Source organism: Pan troglodytes, chromosome 2, assembly GCF_028858775.2.
Source record: "Pan troglodytes isolate AG18354 chromosome 2, NHGRI_mPanTro3-v2.0_pri, whole genome shotgun sequence".
In the NCBI taxonomy this organism is placed as follows: Eukaryota; Metazoa; Chordata; class Mammalia; order Primates; family Hominidae; genus Pan; species Pan troglodytes.
Window position 1 is genome coordinate 189,821,056 of NC_086015.1, and position 19,224 is coordinate 189,840,279.

Sequence of the window (19,224 nt, forward strand, 5' to 3'; positions counted from 1 at the left end):
AGGAGAGGCATCAGTCTCCAGTACAAATTAACAAACCGGCTTCTGGCTTATGTATCAGTTGCCTGTGCATAGGGTCAGTATACTCACCCCCAGGCCTGAACAACTCTGGGTCCTCAGGAACCCTGAAGGTGTGACTGGCAAAGCTGAGGCCCTGGCTCGGGAGCTGCTTCCCTGAGAGGACTGCACCTACAGCAACCTTGACATCTTTTCATAAACCAGCACAACTGTGAGTACGAGATATGACTTGAAGATCCTACCTGCCCCCTTCTTATCTTTTAGAATTTCTTTGGTGAGGTATAAGGGCAAACTGCATGCCAGGCACTTAGTGTATAAAATCTCCCCTGGTCTTCATGTCCATCCTGTGGATTAGCTGTAGCCTCAGAGAATGTGAGAAACCCATCCTTGGATAGACCTGATGAGTGGTGGAGCTGGGATTTGAACCCCTGTGCTCTTAGCCATACTGCCATCGGGATTTGTGGAGGAAATCCCACTTTTGATGCTATAAGGCAGATTTGCCCTAAGAATATTTTTGATTCTGAAAAGTGTTCTCTAAACATTTTGATTTTTTTCCACACATTGTCTAAATATGGCTGATAAAAGTAAGAGGAAGAGGGAGATTCCAAACATAGGATACTTCAGGAAGGAGTCAAGGAGAAACTGCCACAAGGTAGCCCTGAGGCTAGCAGGTGGTTTGGGAGCAGCAAATACTATCCCAATGACAGAGGAGACAGCTGCGAAAGTTGCAAGGACATAGAAAGTAAACGACGTGATTTACAGTTTTCGCCTTTACAGCTCCTGCAGGAAAAGTGAACGCTCTGTTAAATACGCTCCCTGCCTTGTGCCTCAGCCATACTCTGCTCTTCCTTCAAGCTCCAGAGTGAATGTTACCCCCTCTAGGAAGCCTGTCTTGACTTCCCCAGTAGAACTAGTTTCTCCCCTTGGTGCGTTCCTAGCATCCACTCCTTGAGGGCAAGAACCATGCCTTCTTCTCTGAAGCCACATAGGTTGGATGCAAACCCTGGCTATAAGACCTCAGGCAGGCAATGTAACCTTTCTGTTCCTCAGCCTCCTTAGCTGTACAATGGGAATAATAGTGGTACCTACAGGCCTCGGTTGGTCATGGGCTTACATGAGAGAAGGAACACAGAGTGTTTAGCACAGGGCTGGGCACACACTGAGACATATCAGTTTCATATATAGTGCCGGGCCTTGGCAGTGGTTGGAGTAGATGTTCATTCAGTGTTTGTGGAAGGAAGAAAAGATAAAGGGAGGAAAGGGAAGAGAGAGAGAAACACAGCAACTAGCTGTAGAGACCATCATGTACCAGGCAGCTCCCACCTGGTATTTTGGAGCCATGGCTGCCGTCCAGTTTTGCTAAGTACACATCCTGTCCCCTTAGGCCAAGACTTGGTACCTAGATTTCTAATTCCCCAGACGCCTAATCACGTGTGCTGTGTCTCTCTCAGCTCTGCAGCCAACAATGTCTCACCTGTCTGATCTCTCCCTGTTCTCAAATCAATAATCCTAAGTCACTGCCCTGGATCACACCTGTGTCAGGAGGTGGGCAGGCCAGGAAGCCCCCTGCCTCTCCCTCCTCACTCAAGGAAAATCAGCCTTGTTTCTCCCAACCTGGTTCACCTGGCGATGCATCCATTCAAGTGTAACCAGAAAAAGGCCACTGGCAGAGTCACATAAGAATCTGCACTGTGGGAGACAAAGTGAGGACCACAGGGTACAGTCACAGCACTGACAGCTGTCCTTGGACGTTGTCTCTGGACGTCCTGTGCACCAGAGCTGTGCTAAGCACCTTTGCATACTTCCCCTGTGATAAGTCCATATTGCAACCTCAGGAGATGGAGAATCCTGCTACCTTCCTTTTACATGGGAGGAGCCTGAGGCTCCCAAGAGCTAGACCTGGGCTATCTGATAAGGTACCCACATGCAACTCTTGAGCGTCTTAAATGTGGCTACTCCAAATTGGGGTATGCCATAGTGTGAAACAAAGAATGTAAACTGTGCCTTTCATAATTTTTATGTTAATCACATATTGAAATTATAATATTTTGGATTGATAGGTTAAGCAAAATATTGTTAAAATTAATATCATCTGTTTCTTTTTACTTTTCCAATGCAGATACCAGAAATTTTAAAATTAAATATGTAACTTGCATTGTATTTCTATTAGACACACTGGATTCAACAAAGCCTAGATTGATCTATCTCCACAGCCTTGTTCTTCACTCCTGAGCTGAAATTTAACTTCCATGCTGATACTGAAGTTGTTCCCATATGTGATGGGAACCAAACACAAGTGTACCTGGGTTGGGCTTCTAGGGAAAGAGGAACTCTATTCTCTTTCTACAGGCAGGTGCAACTGTGCATGTATACATATGCTGGAAGTGCCATTGTTTTATGAATAAGGAAACAAAATGCTGTGTGGCACACCCAGTGTCACAGGCCCTCTTACCGTGCAGTGGAAGAGGTGGAATTTAAACCCAAGACTGCCTGACGCCAAAGGCTGGACTCTTCCCCTGCTTCCTCTCCCAGGGCTCCCATACTCCACAGCCTAGGAGAAGGCCAGCTCAGGTTGTTTGAGACTGGGTTGAAACCCAGGTGCATAAGTGGTGGTGCACAATTTCCATGTTATTGGATCTTTTTATCTGTTTGAGTCCTGCCTTTTATTTTAGTTGCACTCATGGCCTTCACCTATATAAGTCTAATATATTCCTCAGGTCCCAGACCATTCTCCTCCTCTTTGTTCTGCGTCCTCAGGCCCCAGATCCTTCTCAACCTCTTTCTGTACATTGCTCAAGCTCAATGAATGTTTGTCTCCTCACTGGCTGAAGCTAAACCTTTGTTGTGCCCCAGAATCTGAATGTCTGGTTTCTGTACCCATTTTGCTAATATCGTTCCTATTTGAAAACAATGCCTACAGCCCACATCCACAGAGCTGGGATCTTTAGATTTGGGTTTTTCAATCAATCCTCAAAAACTATTTCTCTCCAGAAATTAATTAGGGCTGTGCCTCAGTTAGTTTTATGTAGTTATAACAGAATATCAGAGACCAGGGAATTTATAATGAACAGAAATTACTTTGGCTCATGGTTTTGGGGGCTGGGAAGTCTAAGATCGAGGGGCTATATCTGCTGAGAGCCTTCATGCTACATCATAACATGGTGGAAGGCATCACATAGGTGAAAGGAAGAGAGAAGGGGACCAAACACATCCTTTTATCAGGAACTCACTTTCAAGATAATGGCATATTCCATTCATGAGGGTGGAGCCCTCATCAGGATAGGATAATCCTATCAGCATTACACAATAGCCACCACTGTGTACCAGCAAGCACACAGAAGGATTCAGCAGTTCCTAAACTTATTTGAATGCAGAATCCTTGGACAGGGACAGGAAGGAAGAGAAGGGCTAGGAGTAGGGAGAGAGTTAGGGGGTGGTTACTCACCTCATGGACTAGGGCTTTATAGAATGCCCTTCATGATAACCTCTTCTAGAGGCTTCTTTCCCATTTTGTCTCTTTTCTCTCATGACAAACTACTGCTGATATGTGTTTTTTGTTGAAATACAGTTTTTAAAAGATAATTGTCTTTTGTATGGTCCCAATAAGTAGAACCTTTCTGAATCACAAATAGAAGCTAAAAAAAAAAAAAAAAAAAAAAGAAGGCAAGAGTCCCAACCAATGTGTTGCCACCCACCTGCCCTTCAGTATCTTTCTTTTAGCAAGAGTATGGGGTTTTAGTCTCTTAATGAGTTTGCTTCCATACATATGCATAAAAGGAAGAATAGGCTTGAAATACGATGTGAGAACTTTTTATATCTCTTTGACTTTTTCCCCTTAAGTAAAGTCATTGTTTAAAAATAACTTAAATGATGATAAGTAGAACATTTTCCACCCAGATGGCCAAAGTGCTTAAGGAATCTCAACTGTGCTTCTGGCAGATGACTGTGGGGTTCAACCACCTCCCTGATGTAACAAGGGCTTTGCACACAGAGTGTCAGCCAGGAAGTCTAAATTCATCGAGCACCATTGGGACATGAGATAACAATTAGAATGGCCAAGGAGTCCTCCACAGCAAAGGTGCTAGGGGAGAGGGGGAGAATGGGACAGTCCTCCATATTCCTATTCAGGAGGAGACCTGCAAATCAGAATCTAATCATAAGAGCCTTGAACAAAAGTTATGATTTCTCAGGAAACCGTTGGGAAACTTACATTCATTTGTATGTACAGGTGGATATGAGGTTGCTCAAGGGTCTAAGGTTAGAATCATTGGGAAATGCTATCCAAAGTACTGACTTAGGAAAATCCAAGTTCAGAATTCAAGGTGAACTTGGTTAGCCCTTCCAGTTGTAACAAAACAGCTCAAGTCTGCCTTAAAGAGCCTTACAAGCCAGCCAGTCCCTGCAGCTCCACAAACTGACCCATCCTGGGCCTTGTTCTCCACAGAATGGGTCTGCTCCTTCCCCTGGCACTCTGCATCCTAGTCCTGTGCTGCAGAGCAATGTCTCCACCCCAGCTGGCCCTCAACCCCTCGGCTCTGCTCTCCCGGGGCTGCAGTGACTCAGATGTGCTGGCAGTTGCAGGCTTTGCCCTGCGAGACATTAACAAAGACAGAAAGGACGGCTATGTGCTGAGACTCAACCGAGTGAACGACGCCCAGGAATACAGACAGGCAAGTAGTGACGGTTCCCACTCTGGGGCAGGGATGTGGGCAAGCTGGAGAGTCTGGCCAGGGTGAGGGAACCCAGAGACACCCTGGCAGGTGTTTTCCGTATTGGAAGTCCTGCCGAGAACTCTCTGTTCTCCTCTGCCAGGGTCAGCGACAACGCACTTATTATTAGTAAAAACAAGTGTTAACAGTGATCCTACTCTGACACTTGTGTCAGATTTAATGGTTTACGGGGCATCTTCACAAACATTCTTTGGCTTTGCCATAAAGCAGGGGTTTTTTTGTGTGGTCTTTCTGGGTTTCTACTTCCTGTGAAATGTATTGCATTTCTCTACCCCTTCCCACAGGATGGCCTGGGATCTCTGTTCTATCTTACACTGGATGTGCTAGAGACTGACTGCCATGTGCTCAGTAAGAAGGCATGGCAAGACTGTGGAATGAGGATATTTTTTGAATCAGTGAGTGCTTGTTTTTATAAACCATTAAGGGCCCTAGGGAAAGCAAGTAGGTACACTCTTTCTACAGGCTCAAGGGTGCTCAATATCTGTCATCTTTTAAATGGCCCACTTTATAATCTCCTGGCAGGAGATTATAAGCTTATTCCAATGCTCTAGACAGAACAAAGTTTAATTCATGAGAGGGGTTTCTGAGAAGTCCCATTGGGGTCATGCAGAACAGAATGGAAAAGTTGCCCCAAGTTGTGTTTTTACCTCCAAGACCTTCCGTTAGGCTCTGAACCAGTGTTTAAATTGTGAGAAAAAGACCTGAGGTGTGAATATTCTGGATGTGGGGTTAATGTAGACTGCAGAAGTGATGGAGGTAGAGCTTTGTCTATTTGTTTTATTTTGCTTTGTTTCAATAAACACCGATGCCAGGTTTGAGGGGAGGAAAATGGATGACTTGCAGTATGAAAGCTCTCAAGGGCGCCGTGTAAGGATTTCCTGAAACCACAGAGCATAATAAAGGGCCTCAGAATTAATCTTCTAAAGATGATCATAGAAGAGACTTGAAAATAGATAATCCATTTCATTTCATTCTTAATTATCCTGGGATGATTTTCATTAATTGATATAAAACTTTACAATGTGAGTACAGAATAGTGATATAAGTGTTTAGAAGAAAACTATTTGATCAAGATATTTTCCTAATTATGTAGCCAATTGGTCAAACTGTACCCAACTTGATTTTGAAAAGTGAATATCCTGTTGTGAATTATATTGGTTATGGTGACACTAGCTACTAAAACACAGACACAAAAACTGTATACTCACTCTAACATGATAGAAGTTCATTTCTCACGCATGTAAAGTTGAAAGTAGAAGTTCCTGATTAGATGGGGGCTTTGCTCCAGGGGTGATTTGAGACCCAAGTTTATTCCACACTCTGGCTCTAGACTCTGCAGCCTCAGCTCACGACTTCCATGGTTACCTGCTCATCTGCATCAAGCTGTGCATAGAGAAAGAGCATAGAGGACAGTGAGAACATGGGAGACCCTTATGAGCCAGATCTGGAAATGGTTACACCTCACTTCTGCTCACCTTCCTGTGGTTAGAACTCAATTATACACAGTCACACCTGTTGGGGAGGCTGGGAAACATATTTTAGCTGTGTCCTAGGGAAAGGTTAAACAGTTTGATCATCAACTGCAGTTCCTCCCAGCCAAAACCACAGAATTTGATCTTAAGTTTCTAACTACTTTAAAAGAAAATGTCTGACTTTAATTTTGGAGGTATTTTAAAAGCTCATAGTTGCATTCGCTATGTCATAAAATGCATTTGTTGGTTTCAGGTTTACGGTCAATGCAAAGCAATATTTTATATGAACAACCCAAGTAGAGTTCTCTATTTAGCTGCTTATAACTGTACTCTTCGCCCAGGTAAGAAATCACTATGATTTTGTTAGTTTTAATAAAGGATGGAAAAGAGTACTTAACCAGGGCTTTGCCAAGAATGTATAGGGTATCTCTCATTCTTATTTTCTGTTTATTCTTAATGCCAGTTTCTTAATATTTCCAGTACTTACCTCCTTACTGAAATTCATCCCATACTGTTCCTCTTCCCACAATTAACCTTACTAAACTACCTCTACATTTATATGCTGCATCAGATCTTACATTTTCAGTCTGACATAAATGGTATAATTTCTATGACTGTTCCCTCAGGCTTCCTTTCTTGCTATCTCTGCCATTATTTCCCAGACTACACCAACTCTTCACTCCATTCTACTGGATGCCACACTGTTTTCTGAACATGCACTGCACTTTCCAGTCTCTGTGTCTTGCTTGTGCCTCTCCCTCTGCTGAGCATGCCCTCCCCTGATGACCTCTGACCTTGGAACGCACCTATTCTTTAAGGACCACCACCACTTCTTCCACAGTGTTCTCTATTCTAGAAAGGAATGGTGCTTTTGTAATCTGCATTCCTATAAAACTTTCTCTAAACTACTCAGGGAACACATAATGCACTGCCTTGATTTGAGGGTCGCATATCTTACATCATGTAGAATAGTTTCTCCTTTCCTCCTCCTGCTGCACCCTTCCTCAGTTCCCACCAAGTAGAAGGTGTCAATAATGTTGTTAAGTAAATAATTGGACTAGAAACGAGGCTGAAACTTAATGACACTTGAAATATGCACATGCATTCATTTGGGACCTTCCTTTTTTCAAGGGAAGGTCTTTGGAAAGAGAGCATCCACAGTGCAGGAAAACAGAATTTGGTCCCCTGTCGAACAACTACGTGTGTGTCGCTCCCCTGGTGGATCCTGTGCAAGTGTAGATACTGATTCCACAGGTCTTGGTCAGGACCTGAGATCCTGCATCTCTAATAAGCTCCAGGAGATAAGAATGCTGCTGGTTGCTTTGAATAACAAGGCAAGCGAGCAAACATTTTGTTAGGCACAGTTTAAGGTTCCTGGTTGTGAAGGCAAGATTCACAGAACAGCAAGTAGTAAAACAGTCTCAGGACTTAAATGGAAGTCATAAGTATCAGAGCTATGGGAGGTCAGGAAGTGACAGGTGGTGATGATTCACGAGTGACAAGCTGTAGCTGGAAGTCCCCCATTATCTCCACCAGTCCCCAAGTGCATGCAGATAAACACAAAATTTCTAAAAACAATGTGTTTGCTCTGCAAAAGCAGCTTCAAGATAAATTCTGTACCTTGACTTTCACACTAGGCTTATTGACCTCAGCTCCTCCCAAACAGAATCTGACTGTACTTAATGTGATCATTCTACCCAGTCACACAGTGACTTGACCCATTTTGTTTTCTGGTTCACTTGCATTTTTCTTCTTAAAAAAAATTTAGTCTTATTTTTTATCGATAAATAATAGTTGTACCTATTTATGGCATATATAGTGATATTTCCATATATATACTGCATTGTGATCGGATTAGGTTATTAGTATATCCATCATCTCAAACCTTTATCACTTCCTTGTGTCGGGAACATTCAATATCCTTCTAGCTATTTGAAATTTTATCTTATTGTTAACTGTAGTCATCCTACAGTGGTCTAGAACACTAGAATTTATCCCCCTATCTAGCTGTAATTTTGTATCCTTTGACAGATCTCACTTGCATTTCTAATCAAACGGGGTGCGCTTCCGCCTTCTACTACACCATTCACTTATCCATTCATTCTACAAGCATTTACTAAGCACTTCCTATGTATCAGATATGATGTTCGGTGTTAGGAACTGAAAGGTAAATAAGACATTGCGGTAATGAAATCCCAACCTCTGAAGACAGTCTACTTTACAGGGTCAATAATGAGAAAAGATAGTGAACTAGTTGGAGGAAAAGGTCCCATTTTAATATACTATATTACGTGTCTTTGAACAAAATTCTCAGAGTAAATGTGTGTGAGGTGAAAACTTTGCTTTGCTTTGGTCTTTTTTTTAATTGTGAAAGTAATACATGGTCATTATAGAAAACACTGCTGACAGCTAACTTCTATTCCAGAAAATGTCTTCCTCGCCCCATCCTTGCCTCTTTACAGTCATATGATTTATTGAAAATTAATAATATTTAAAAACTTATGTTATTGGCATCAACAGTTTCAAAAAAAAAGATTTACATGACGTGCCCTGACTGCCCAAGCTCCATACCCACTGACTCTTCCAATCGCCAAGTGCTGGAGGCTGCCACCGAGTCTCTTGCGAAATACAACAATGAGAACACATCCAAGCAGTATTCTCTCTTCAAAGTCACCAGGGCTTCTAGCCAGGTGAGGCTAAAACTGCTCAAGCCAGTTACACAGTGTGTCTCATAACTGTTGCTGTAGGTTCCTAAGCTGGGAGGAAAATGTCAAGGCACTCATTTTGATTAGAACCAAAATACCTTTCTCTACTTTCCCCACTTTGATAGACCTGATCCCCTTTCTATCATGTTTCACTTTCTAAGTGATTCCATGGCATTTCTACAAGAGTCAGGCGGCTTGATTTTGCTTCCCTAACCTTAAGGCAAGAAGAGAAATGAACTCCTAGTCTCCTTGGGGGATTATCCATACGTTCACCACTTACTGCTGTATTCTCAAATGTGACTGATCATGGACCATTTTACAACATAACTTTTACTCTATTTTAAGACCAGAGTGGGTGTTGAATTTTATGGATTAGGGAAAATGAAGGCTCATTTGTATTTAGATTATGTTGATTTCTTTCCTTCTTTCTCTCTCTGTCTCTCTATTTCATTCTTTCTTTTTATTTTTTGAGACAGAGATACTCCTTTCTTTCTCTCTCTCTCTCTCTACTTCTTTCTTTTTATTTTTTGAGACAGAGACACTCTGTCACCCAGGGTGGACTCAAGCAGTCCTCCTACCTCAGCCTCTCAAGTAGCTGAGACTCCAGGTGCATACCACCACACCTGGCTAATTTTGTATTTTTGGTAGAGATTGGGTCTCACTATGTTGCACAGGCTGGTCTCGAACTCCTGGACTCAAAACAATCCACCCGCCTTGGCCTCCGAAAGTGCCGGGATTACAGGCATGAACCACTATACCTGGCCTGATATTTCTTTCATAAGCAGAAAAATCTAAAAGACAATTCTACATAAGGAAAAATAAACAAATCAAAAGAAGGTGTTTAGGGCCCATTCAAATCTTTTTTTTTTTTTTTTTTTTTTTTTGAGACGGAGTCTCACTCTATCGCTAGGATAGAGTGCTGTGGCGCGATCTCGGCTCACTGCAACCTCCAACTCCCTGGTTCAAGGGATTCTCCTGCCTCTGCCTCCCGAGTAGCTGGGATTACAGGCATGCGCCACCATGCCCAGCTAATTTTTGTATTTTTAGTAGAGATGGGGTTTCACTATGTTGGCCAGGATGGTCTTGATCTCCTGACCTCGTGATCCACCCGCCTCGGCCTCCCAAAGTGCTGGGATTACAGGCGTAAGCCACCATGCCCGGCCTCAAATCTTAAAGAAGAGAAGAAAGGTGTGAGATTATGTTTTCTTAATAACTAAATCATGGTACATGGTTTGATCAGTGTGGGGATTTGCGGAACAACAGATATGTGCCTTGACAATGCCTCTGGTGACATATTGTTTCTGTAGATAGAACGCTGCCAAACCTGAATCTTTTCCCCAGGCAGAAATGTTTGATTTTTATGTCTCAACTCTTGTCTTATAACAGTGGGTGGTTGGCCCTTCTTACTTTGTGGAATACTTAATTAAAGAATCACCATGTACCAAATCCCAGGCCAGCAGCTGTTCACTTCAGTCCTCCGACTCTGTGGTGAGTTTTCCTGAATGTCTTCATAATTTGAGTGTTCACAGATCATCTTTAAGTGTTTGTGGAGCATAAATTACATATGAGGTGTCATAAGGCATGAGATGCTTTTCTTCTCCTCAAGCATCTGACTAGTTAGAGATTAGACAGATCCAGACTGCATTCAATTGTAAGTGCAATTTTCATCAGTAGTTGCAAAAGTGATTATATAGAGCTGTAAAATATAGACATCTCAGTGATGGGTAATGGCCCTGCTTCAGTCTAACACAATCCAGTTACGTTTGTAACACAGCATGGTGTTCCATTCCTTGGACCACTCTTTAAGAAGGACAAAGTCAAATAGGCCTTCATTCAAAGAGGCATCCAAGAAGGAAAGTATGCCTTGAAGCCATCTGAAATACACCTGGTGGGAATTTAACTTGGCACGATGTGTTGGAGTGCAACTGGGCAAAATGCACCAAAATACTTTTCCTCTCATTTACTTACAGTAACAGCTTTATTAAGAAATAATTCATACGTTGTAAAATTCATCCGTTTAAGGTGTACAGTTCAGTAGTTTTTAGTATGTTCACAGAGTTGTGCCACCATCACCACTTTCTTATTTTAGGATATTTTCATCAGCCTCAGAAGAAACCTCATGCCCACTAACAGTCGTTCCCCATTGCCACCTTACCAAGCCCCTGGAAACCACTTACCTACTTTCTGTTTCTATGGCTTTGCCTATTCTGGACATTTCATATAAATAGAATCATACAGCATATGGTCTTTTGTATCTGGCTTCTTTCACTTAGCATAGTGTTCTCAAAGCTTCTCCATCTATAAATAGATGTAGTTTTACCTCTTCCTTAGCAAATAATATTTTATTGCATAGATATTGTTTATTGTTTATCCATCTATCAGTTGATAAACATTTGAGTTGTTTCCTGCTATGAACAAGTGTACAAGTTTTTATGTACACATATGTTTCCATTTCTCTTGAGTATATACCTCAGAGTAGAGTTTTTGTCATATGAAAAACAACAACAACAACAAAAAACGCTCCATGTTTAACCCTTTCACTGCTATACTGTTTTCCACTGTGAATGCATCAGTTTTGCAATCCCATCAGCAACGTATGAGGGTTTCAATTTCTCCACATCTTTGCCAACACCTATTATGATCTTTCTTTTGGTTATAGCCATCCTACTGGGCACGAATTGGTACCTCATCATGATTTTTATTTGCATTTTCCTAATAACTAATGATGCTGAGCATCTTTTAATGTGTTTATTATCCATTAGTATGTTTTCTTTGGAAAAATGTCTACACAAATCATTTGCCCACCTAAAATCCAGTTGCTTATCTTTTCATTGTTGAATAATAAGAGGCTTTACATATTCTAGATACAATGTCCTTATCAGATATATATTTTTAAGTATTTTTCTGTCATTCTCTGGGTTGTCTATTCACTTTCTTGACAACGTTCTTTGAAATACAGAAGTTATAAATTTTGATGAAGTTCTATTTATATATATTTTTTCTTATTTTGAATATGCTTTTAATGTCATATCTAAGAAACCATTGCCTAATCCATAATCACCAAGATTTACATGTGTAAAAATGCAAGGGATCCAGAATGCCAAAATAATCTTGAACAACAACAACAAAAAAATAGGAAGACATACTTCCCAAACTCAAAACTTACTACAGAAGGTATAGTATTTAAGACAGTGTCTTGCTGGTATAAGAATGATATGTAGATCAATGGAATAAAATTGAACGTAAAGAAATAAGCCCCTATATGTAGGCCTATGACACATTTTGAGTTTTTGTACACAGTGTGAGGCAGGGAGTTCAACTTCATTCTTTTGCATGTGAACATCCACTGTTTCCAGCACTATTTGTTAAAAAGACTATTCTTTCCCCCATGTAGTTGTCTTGGCATACTTCTTGAAGATCAATTGATCATAAATGTAAGAGTTTATTTCTTTAATCTCAATTTTATTCCATTGATCTACACTTCTAAGCTTATACTGGTATAACACTGTCTTGAATACTATATAGCTTCGTAGTAAGTTTTGAGATTGGAACATTTAAGTCCTCCTATTTTGTTCTTCTTGTTCAAGATTGCTTTGGGTATCCTGGATGCCTTGAATTCTCATGCTGATTTTAGGACCAGTTTGTCAATTTCTATTTTTAAAAAGGCAGTTGGAAATTTGATATATTTGATTTCATTGAATCTGTACATCAACGTTGAAAGTACTGTCATCTTAACAATATTAAGTTTTCAATTCCATGAATATGTGATATCTTTCCATTTGTTTAGAAGTCATTTAATTTTTTTCAACAAAGTTTTGTAGTTTTCAGTGTACAAAACTTTCATTTATTTTGGTCAATTTACTCTTCAAATATTTTGTTCTCTTTGATGCTAATGTAATGAAACTGTCTTCTTAATTTCATTTTTGGATTGTTCATTGAAAGTGTGTAGAAAGACAATTGATTTTTTATATTGATCTTATATCCTATAACCTTGATGAACTCATTTATTAGTTTTAATAGTTTGCTAGTGGATTTCTTAGGATTTTCTACATGATCATGTCACCTGAAAAGAGATAGCTTTTTACTTCTCCCTTTTAAATCTGGATGCCACACATGTGTTCCCAGCCTCTAGGGCTCACATGTTCAGCACACTCATAAAGTCCCTTTGTGATCCACTCCAGTGTCAGCGCCAGGTAGGCCTATGAACTTTGGTAGCTCAGCAAATCCTAGCTAGGGTGGGAGTGGCCAGATCTCCTTGGTGCAAGTACCTGCAGTTTCTCCAGAAGGTTCTCTGAGGGCCCCTCCTCTTTGTGACTTGGTGATGAAGAGAAGGAAAAGGCTGAAGCACCATTCCCCAGACACTTCATACTTTAATGGCTTTTCCCACTTTAAGGAATTTCTAGTCTTTTTTTTCCATATGCTCTGGAGCTGAGTGACAGAGTAATATTTAGGCAATCTGTTTAGACACTTTTTTTCTTTTTGTAGATTTAGGGATACAAGTACAGTTTTCTTACATTAATATATTGCATAGCAGTGAAGTCTGGGCTTTTAGTGTATCCATCACCCAAATAGTGTACATTGTATTCAGGGTGTTTTTTGTTTTTTGTTTTTTGTTTCTTTATTTGAGACAGAATTTTGCTCTGTCGCCCAGGCTGGAGTACAGTGGCGCAATCTCAGCTTCCTGCAAACCTCCACCTCCTGGGTTCAAGTGATTCTCCTGCCTCAACCACCCAAGTATCTGGGACTACAGGCACCTGCCACCTCACCTGGCTAATTTTTGTATTTTTGGTAGAGACAGGGTTTCACCCTGTTGACCAGGCTGGTCTCGAACTCCTAACCTCAAGTGATCCTCCTGCCTCAGCCTCCAAAAGTGCTGGGATTACAGGCGTGAGCCACTGCGCCCAGCTCAGGATGGTATTTCATCCCTCACCACCCTCTCATCTTGTGGAGTCTTCAGTGTCTGTTACTCCACTTTGTGTCCATGTATACCTTTTCTTTAGCTTCCACTTTTAAGTGAGAACATGTGGTTTTTGGCTTTCTGTTTCTGAGTCATTTCACTTAGAATAACGGCCTCCAGTTCCATCCATGTTGATGCAATGGACATGATATTATTCTTTTTTATAGCTGAGTGGTATTCCATGGGTGTGTGTGTGTGTGCACACACACACACATGCACATCACATTTTAATCTAACCATCCATTGATGGACACAACATCGGCTTCACATATTTGCTATTATGAATAGTGCTGTGACAAATATACAAGTGCAGTTGTCTTTTTCTTATAGTAGTTTCTTTGTTGGCGGGGGTGGGGGGGGGGGGTAAATAACCAGCTGTGGGATTGCTGGATCAAATGGTAGTTCTATTTTTAGTTTATTTTTAGATAAATTTAGTAAATTTTATGTGGATATACTTAAGAGCTCTTCTTTAGAAATTGAGGCAACATTTTATTATAACATTCTATTTATGCTTGAAAATGTACATACGGTATGACTCTAAAATTCCTCTTCTAGGAATTTATCCTAAGGAAGTAACTAGGAATACATGAAAAGATATAGAAAAATTAGATTCAATCTAGCTGTCCAACAAAAGAGAGCTTGTTAAACATCACAGAGGAATACTAGGTAGCCATTATTTTTAAAACCCTAGAAGATCATTCAATGCCATAAGAGGGTTTTTACAATATATTGTTAAGTGACAAAATAGAGTTATAAAGTAATATATATATAATATGACTCTATTTTGTAGAAGAAAAATGTATATGCATAGGAAAAAAAGACTGGAAGGAAAGAAATCAAATCACTGCAGGTAATAAATATATTTCATGCAATTTACAGGTCTTTATTTTCTTTTGTTTATCTATATTCTAACTATTACATTTGTAATAAGGAAATAAAGCTACTTTACTTTTAAGTAAAGAGAAATTTAAGGAGCTGAGAGTGGTTTTGTCTGAGAAGAGAAATGTCAGGTGGAACGCACTTAAAGGGCTGCTACATAAAAGATGAAAACACGTTTTCTAATTGACCCAAGGGTAGAACTAAGGCCAAGAGGTAGAAGTTGTATAGACATAACTTTCCACTCAACACAAAGAATTTTTTTAACAAACAGAGTTTCATTCCTCAAGAAATACTGAGTTTCTCATTATTGGAGGCAATTTAGCCTAATTTGGATGATTTCTTGGTAGGGGTGATCTAGAAAGAATTGACTCAGAGTCTACCTGTTACATAGTAGAAGCATAAAAATGTTGATTGGCTGTGTATCTACACAAGTAGAAAGCTAGTTGATTTCCATCTGTGATCACTGGTAATACTCACATGACATTGTATTTTCTCTTTTAGCCTGTTGGTCTTTGCAAAGGTTCTCTGACTCGAACACACTGGGAAAAGTTTGTCTCTGTGACTTGTGACTTCTTTGAATCACAGGTATTTTTCAATCTAATTGCCTGTCTTTCTGTGAAGAAGAGCAGATTATCGATAGTTACCTGCCACTACCTTACCCCCTCCTTTGATTTTCCCAACCACCTTGCTCACCACTTTGCGCAGGCTAGCCTGAGTCCACACCCACAGGATAGCCAGTCAAAGACCTGTTATGCCTTGTTTCAGTCGCAATATGGTCCTGCAGAATAAGCAAGACAAATTCAGAAACAGGGAACTGCTGGCTTGGATGTGATTCAAGCCTCTGAGACATTAAATTCAGCGTCCCAAAGAAACCTTACCTCAAGTCACAGGGAGAAGTTATTTCCATGAAAATATTCAATCCCTTTCCAGAAGTGTTTATTGCACACTTATTATAAGGTAGCCTGGTATATTTGAGAGGCAGTTTATATTTGAGGTATATTTGTGCCTGGTATATTTGAAGCAGTTGAAACAGGACACTTGGGATCCAGTTTTGCTCTGGTACCTGTGAGCTGTATAACAGGCACATACTTACCTGTTCGAGTTTTGGTTGCCTCATTTATAAAATGGGATTGCAACACTGCATCATTCAGATCCCTGTGAGAAGCAAGTGAAAGGACCTGAATGAAGGGTGCTGTACAAGGCCTGGTGCAGAATAAACAAGCAAGGAAAGGCACCTGCTGCTTCCACTACTGGGAACAGAAAGATAGCTTGCTGGAGACTTCGAGTGAGTCATTGAACCCCTCTGGGCCATTATTCAGCTCTGAAATTGTGAGACTTACAGTCTCACAGTCAAGCTTCTACAGGTCCTGGTTCCCCCTGGCCCTTATCTGTTTTGTTTTTTAACCCTTTCACCAGGAGGCCCATCCCTCTACCTAGTCTCCCTTTGAAATGTTCCAACAGAAAGGCACAGATCAGCTTAGGCTGGTACTAGGCATGGGAGGACTTTCCCTGTGGAACTCTACATTCAAAAATGTTCTCATTCCAGGCTCCAGCCACTGGAAGTGAAAACTCTGCTGTTAACCAGAAACCTATAAACCTTCCCAAGGTGGAAGAATCCCAGCAGAAAAACACCCCCCCAACAGACTCCCCCTCCAAAGCTGGGCCAAGAGGAAATGTCCAATATCTTCCTGACTTGGATGATAAAAATTCCCAGGAAAAGGGCCCTCAGGAGGCCTTTCCTGTGCATCTGGACCTAACCATGAATCCCCAGGGAGAAACCCTGGATATTTCCTTCCTCTTCCTGGAGCCTATGGAGGAGAAGCTGGTTGTCCTGCCTTTCCCCAAAGAAAAAGCACGCACTGCTGAGTGCCCAGGGCCAGCCCAGAATGCCAGCCCTCTTATCCTTCCGCCATGAGAATCACACAGAGTCTTCTGTAGGGGTATGGTGCGCCGCATGACATGGGAGGCGATGGGGACAATGGACAGAGACAGAGCGTGCACACGTAGAGTGGCTAGTGAAGGACGCCTTTTTGACTCTTCTTGGTCTCAGCATGTTGACTGGGATTGGAAATAATGAGACTGAGCCCTCGGCTTGGGCTGCACTCTACCCTGTACACTGCCTTGTACCCTGAGCTGCATCACCTCCTAAGCTGAGCAGTCTCATATCATGGAGAGATGCCTCTCTTATGTCTTCAGCCACTCACTTATAAAGATACTTATCTTTTCAGCAGTACATATGTGCTGAAATCTCAGCATGAAAGCATTGCATGAGTAAAGATACTTTCCCTAACACCGGGAGGCATGAGCAACTAATGCCCAGCACAGTTTCAGTCCCTAAATTCCCTTTAATTCCAGGACAGGTATTAGCTGCGTAGGGCCCATACCATTTCCAACCCTCTACCTCTTTTCATCTGTCTGGAAGTCTCCAGGTCTCAACAGTGGGGTAATTCACTTAGAGCTGGGGGCACATAGAAGAGAAGTGCACACGTGGCCTGTGCTAGACACTGTGGGAGCAGCAGACCGTGACAGTTCTCATGACTGTTCCAATTTCTCTAGGACAGGTAGAGGAGGGCCTATCACAGCATTCAATTACAGTCTACGTTTTCCTTCTTTCAAACACTGCAGGGCCAGTTTCCCCTCATTCAGTGATACCTATGTGCACACGCACACACGCACAGCAGATAAGACTTTGGACATTTCGACAGAGAATTTGCAGATGCAGCTATTGTCCTCTATCCTGGTGGCTGTTAGAGGAGGCACACAGGCCTCGGCATAATTTGCATAAGAGAAGTAGACAACGTTCACACTCTGTTCCTCTTATCTGCTTCTCATAAGAAGGAAGTGATTATGTGGGGGTGTCATGTGGGGTCTTACACCGTGTTGGTCAGGGTCTGAAAGAAGCAGAATTGTACTCAGGTGGCTCAACTAAAAAGACTTCAGTTGGCTCAGCGTGCTGGCTCACGCTTGTAATCCCAGCACTTTGGGAGGCTGAGGCGGGCAGATCACTGGAGGTCAGGAGTTCGAGACCAGCCTGGCCAACATGGTGAAACCCTGTCTCTACTAAAAATACAAAAATTAGCCGGGCATGGTGGTACATATCTGTAATCCCAGCTACTCGGGAGGCTGAGGCAGGAGAATCGCTTGGACCTGGGAGGTGGAGGCTGCAGTGAGCTGAGATAATGCCACTGTACGCCGCCAGCATGGGTAACAGAGCTAGACTCCACCTCAAAAAAAGAAAAAGACTTCAGTGAAGGGACCTTTAGTGAAGGCTTGTTGCCCAGGCTAAGGGAAGGCCAAGGGATGCTGAGGCACCTGGACAGCCTTTGCCACCTGAGGCTGAGCAGGAGCAGGAGTGGCTGGCTTCCCCGCTCTGTTGGAACTATCCTGTGGAGAAGCCGCCCTGCAGGAGCCACCCTGGTGGAGGGATGCAGCCCCTGCAGAACCCGCCCTGGTGGAGGGATGCAGCCCCTGCAGAACCCAGTGCTGGAGCGAGAAGGAGCAGGGAATAAGCACCCTCCCCTCTCCCTCCCTTCCTGCTTCCTTCCAATCTCCTCCTCCCAATGGCTCTTTGAACTCAATGGTAAACTAGCCAGCAGGGAGAGCCTGGGTTATTCAATTCCCTGGAGTCAGCCTGGGAGACAAGGCCAGGCAGAGAAAGTCAAAGGATGGGCCTGAGGCAAACAGAGAGAAACCATTAGGAGCCTCAGCTGGGGTTTCCCAAGGGGTGTTCTATAAGGCCCTTCTCTACTGGTAAAAGGATGGGGAAGGGCCTCAGACTTTGTTTCTCCTTCTATCTACCACCTCCTTTCTCTTTCCATGGCTTAATTCGTGAAAAACTAGATTGTTCCCATGCTTGCCACTTCCCCACCACCTCTTCATTCCTTAGGTCACAGTAATGTGACTCTCTCTCTTTTCCCATAACCCACTGACTTGGTGTTCCCTAACAATCTTTTATTTTAAATTAAAAAAAAAAATTCTGTTCACTTTTACTTACACTTTCAAGCATCTGGCAATGCTGACTTCGCTTGCTCTTCAGATTTTTTCAAGGAGATTGTGTCCCACAGCCTCCAGGTTTTTCTTCTAGCTTTCTGACCACTCCCCCTCATATCCCACCTTGGGCTCCTCTTCTCTGGCTCATCTCTTAGATGCTGTTTCTCTGGCTTTCAGTCCTTGATCTTTTTTTCTTACTCTGCAGACTCAGTGCAGACAAGCTAATCTGCATCCTTGTCAATAGTTGCAAAATGCTGCATATATTACTGATCTGAGGCTGTTGTGTTCAAGTCATCAGTAGTTTGCAAATTGCTAACACTAATCTTCTACGACAAAATTTCAGGAGCTGAGTATTTCTAGTTATACAATATTAAGAGTTACCTCAGCTGAATGTTTAAAATGAACATATTCAACAATAGGAAAATGAGCAACCCAATTTAAAAATGGGCAAAACATTTAAAAAAAAATGAGATCGT

The 19,224-nt window shown here is 41.9% G+C and overlaps 1 protein-coding gene and 1 long non-coding RNA gene across 3 annotated transcripts in view; one reads left to right on the forward strand and one right to left on the reverse strand.

Annotated features, from left to right (window-relative positions):
* The window catches only part of LOC107970865 (uncharacterized), a 41,426-nt gene extending 34,387 nt beyond the window's left edge, over positions 1-7,039 (reverse strand). The window contains exons 1-3 of one of the 2 annotated variants that reach the window (XR_001713843.3): positions 6,705-7,039; positions 5,954-6,128; positions 5,509-5,623 (exon numbers count right to left, since the gene is read on the reverse strand). This is a non-coding gene — a long non-coding RNA (uncharacterized LOC107970865). Of the gene's footprint in view, positions 1-5,508; positions 5,624-5,953; positions 6,129-6,704 lie in introns of those variants that run through there. The other variant, XR_008547183.2, reaches the window with a different exon arrangement.
* On the forward strand, positions 4,359-17,018 carry FETUB (fetuin B). The gene is made up of 7 exons (XM_001153966.7): positions 4,359-4,685; positions 5,030-5,140; positions 6,471-6,558; positions 8,738-8,907; positions 10,309-10,410; positions 15,260-15,343; positions 16,305-17,018. The coding sequence occupies exons 1-7, from the start codon at positions 4,461-4,463 to the stop codon at positions 16,671-16,673; spliced, it is 1,149 nt and encodes a 382-aa protein (XP_001153966.1). The 5' UTR covers positions 4,359-4,460; the 3' UTR covers positions 16,674-17,018.
* The last annotated feature ends 2,206 nt before the right edge of the window (positions 17,019-19,224 follow it).

Excerpts from the sequence above, each read along its gene's own strand:
- FETUB (XM_001153966.7), top strand. The coding sequence starts at position 4,461 with ATGGGTCTGCTCCTTCCCCTGGCACTCTGCATCCTAGTCCTGTGCTGC. Across the intron at positions 4,686-5,029 it reads ACGCCCAGGAATACAGACAG|GATGGCCTGGGATCTCTGTT; the intron begins GCAAGTAGTGAC and ends CCCTTCCCACAG. Across the intron at positions 15,344-16,304 it reads GTGACTTCTTTGAATCACAG|GCTCCAGCCACTGGAAGTGA; the intron begins GTATTTTTCAAT and ends TTCTCATTCCAG.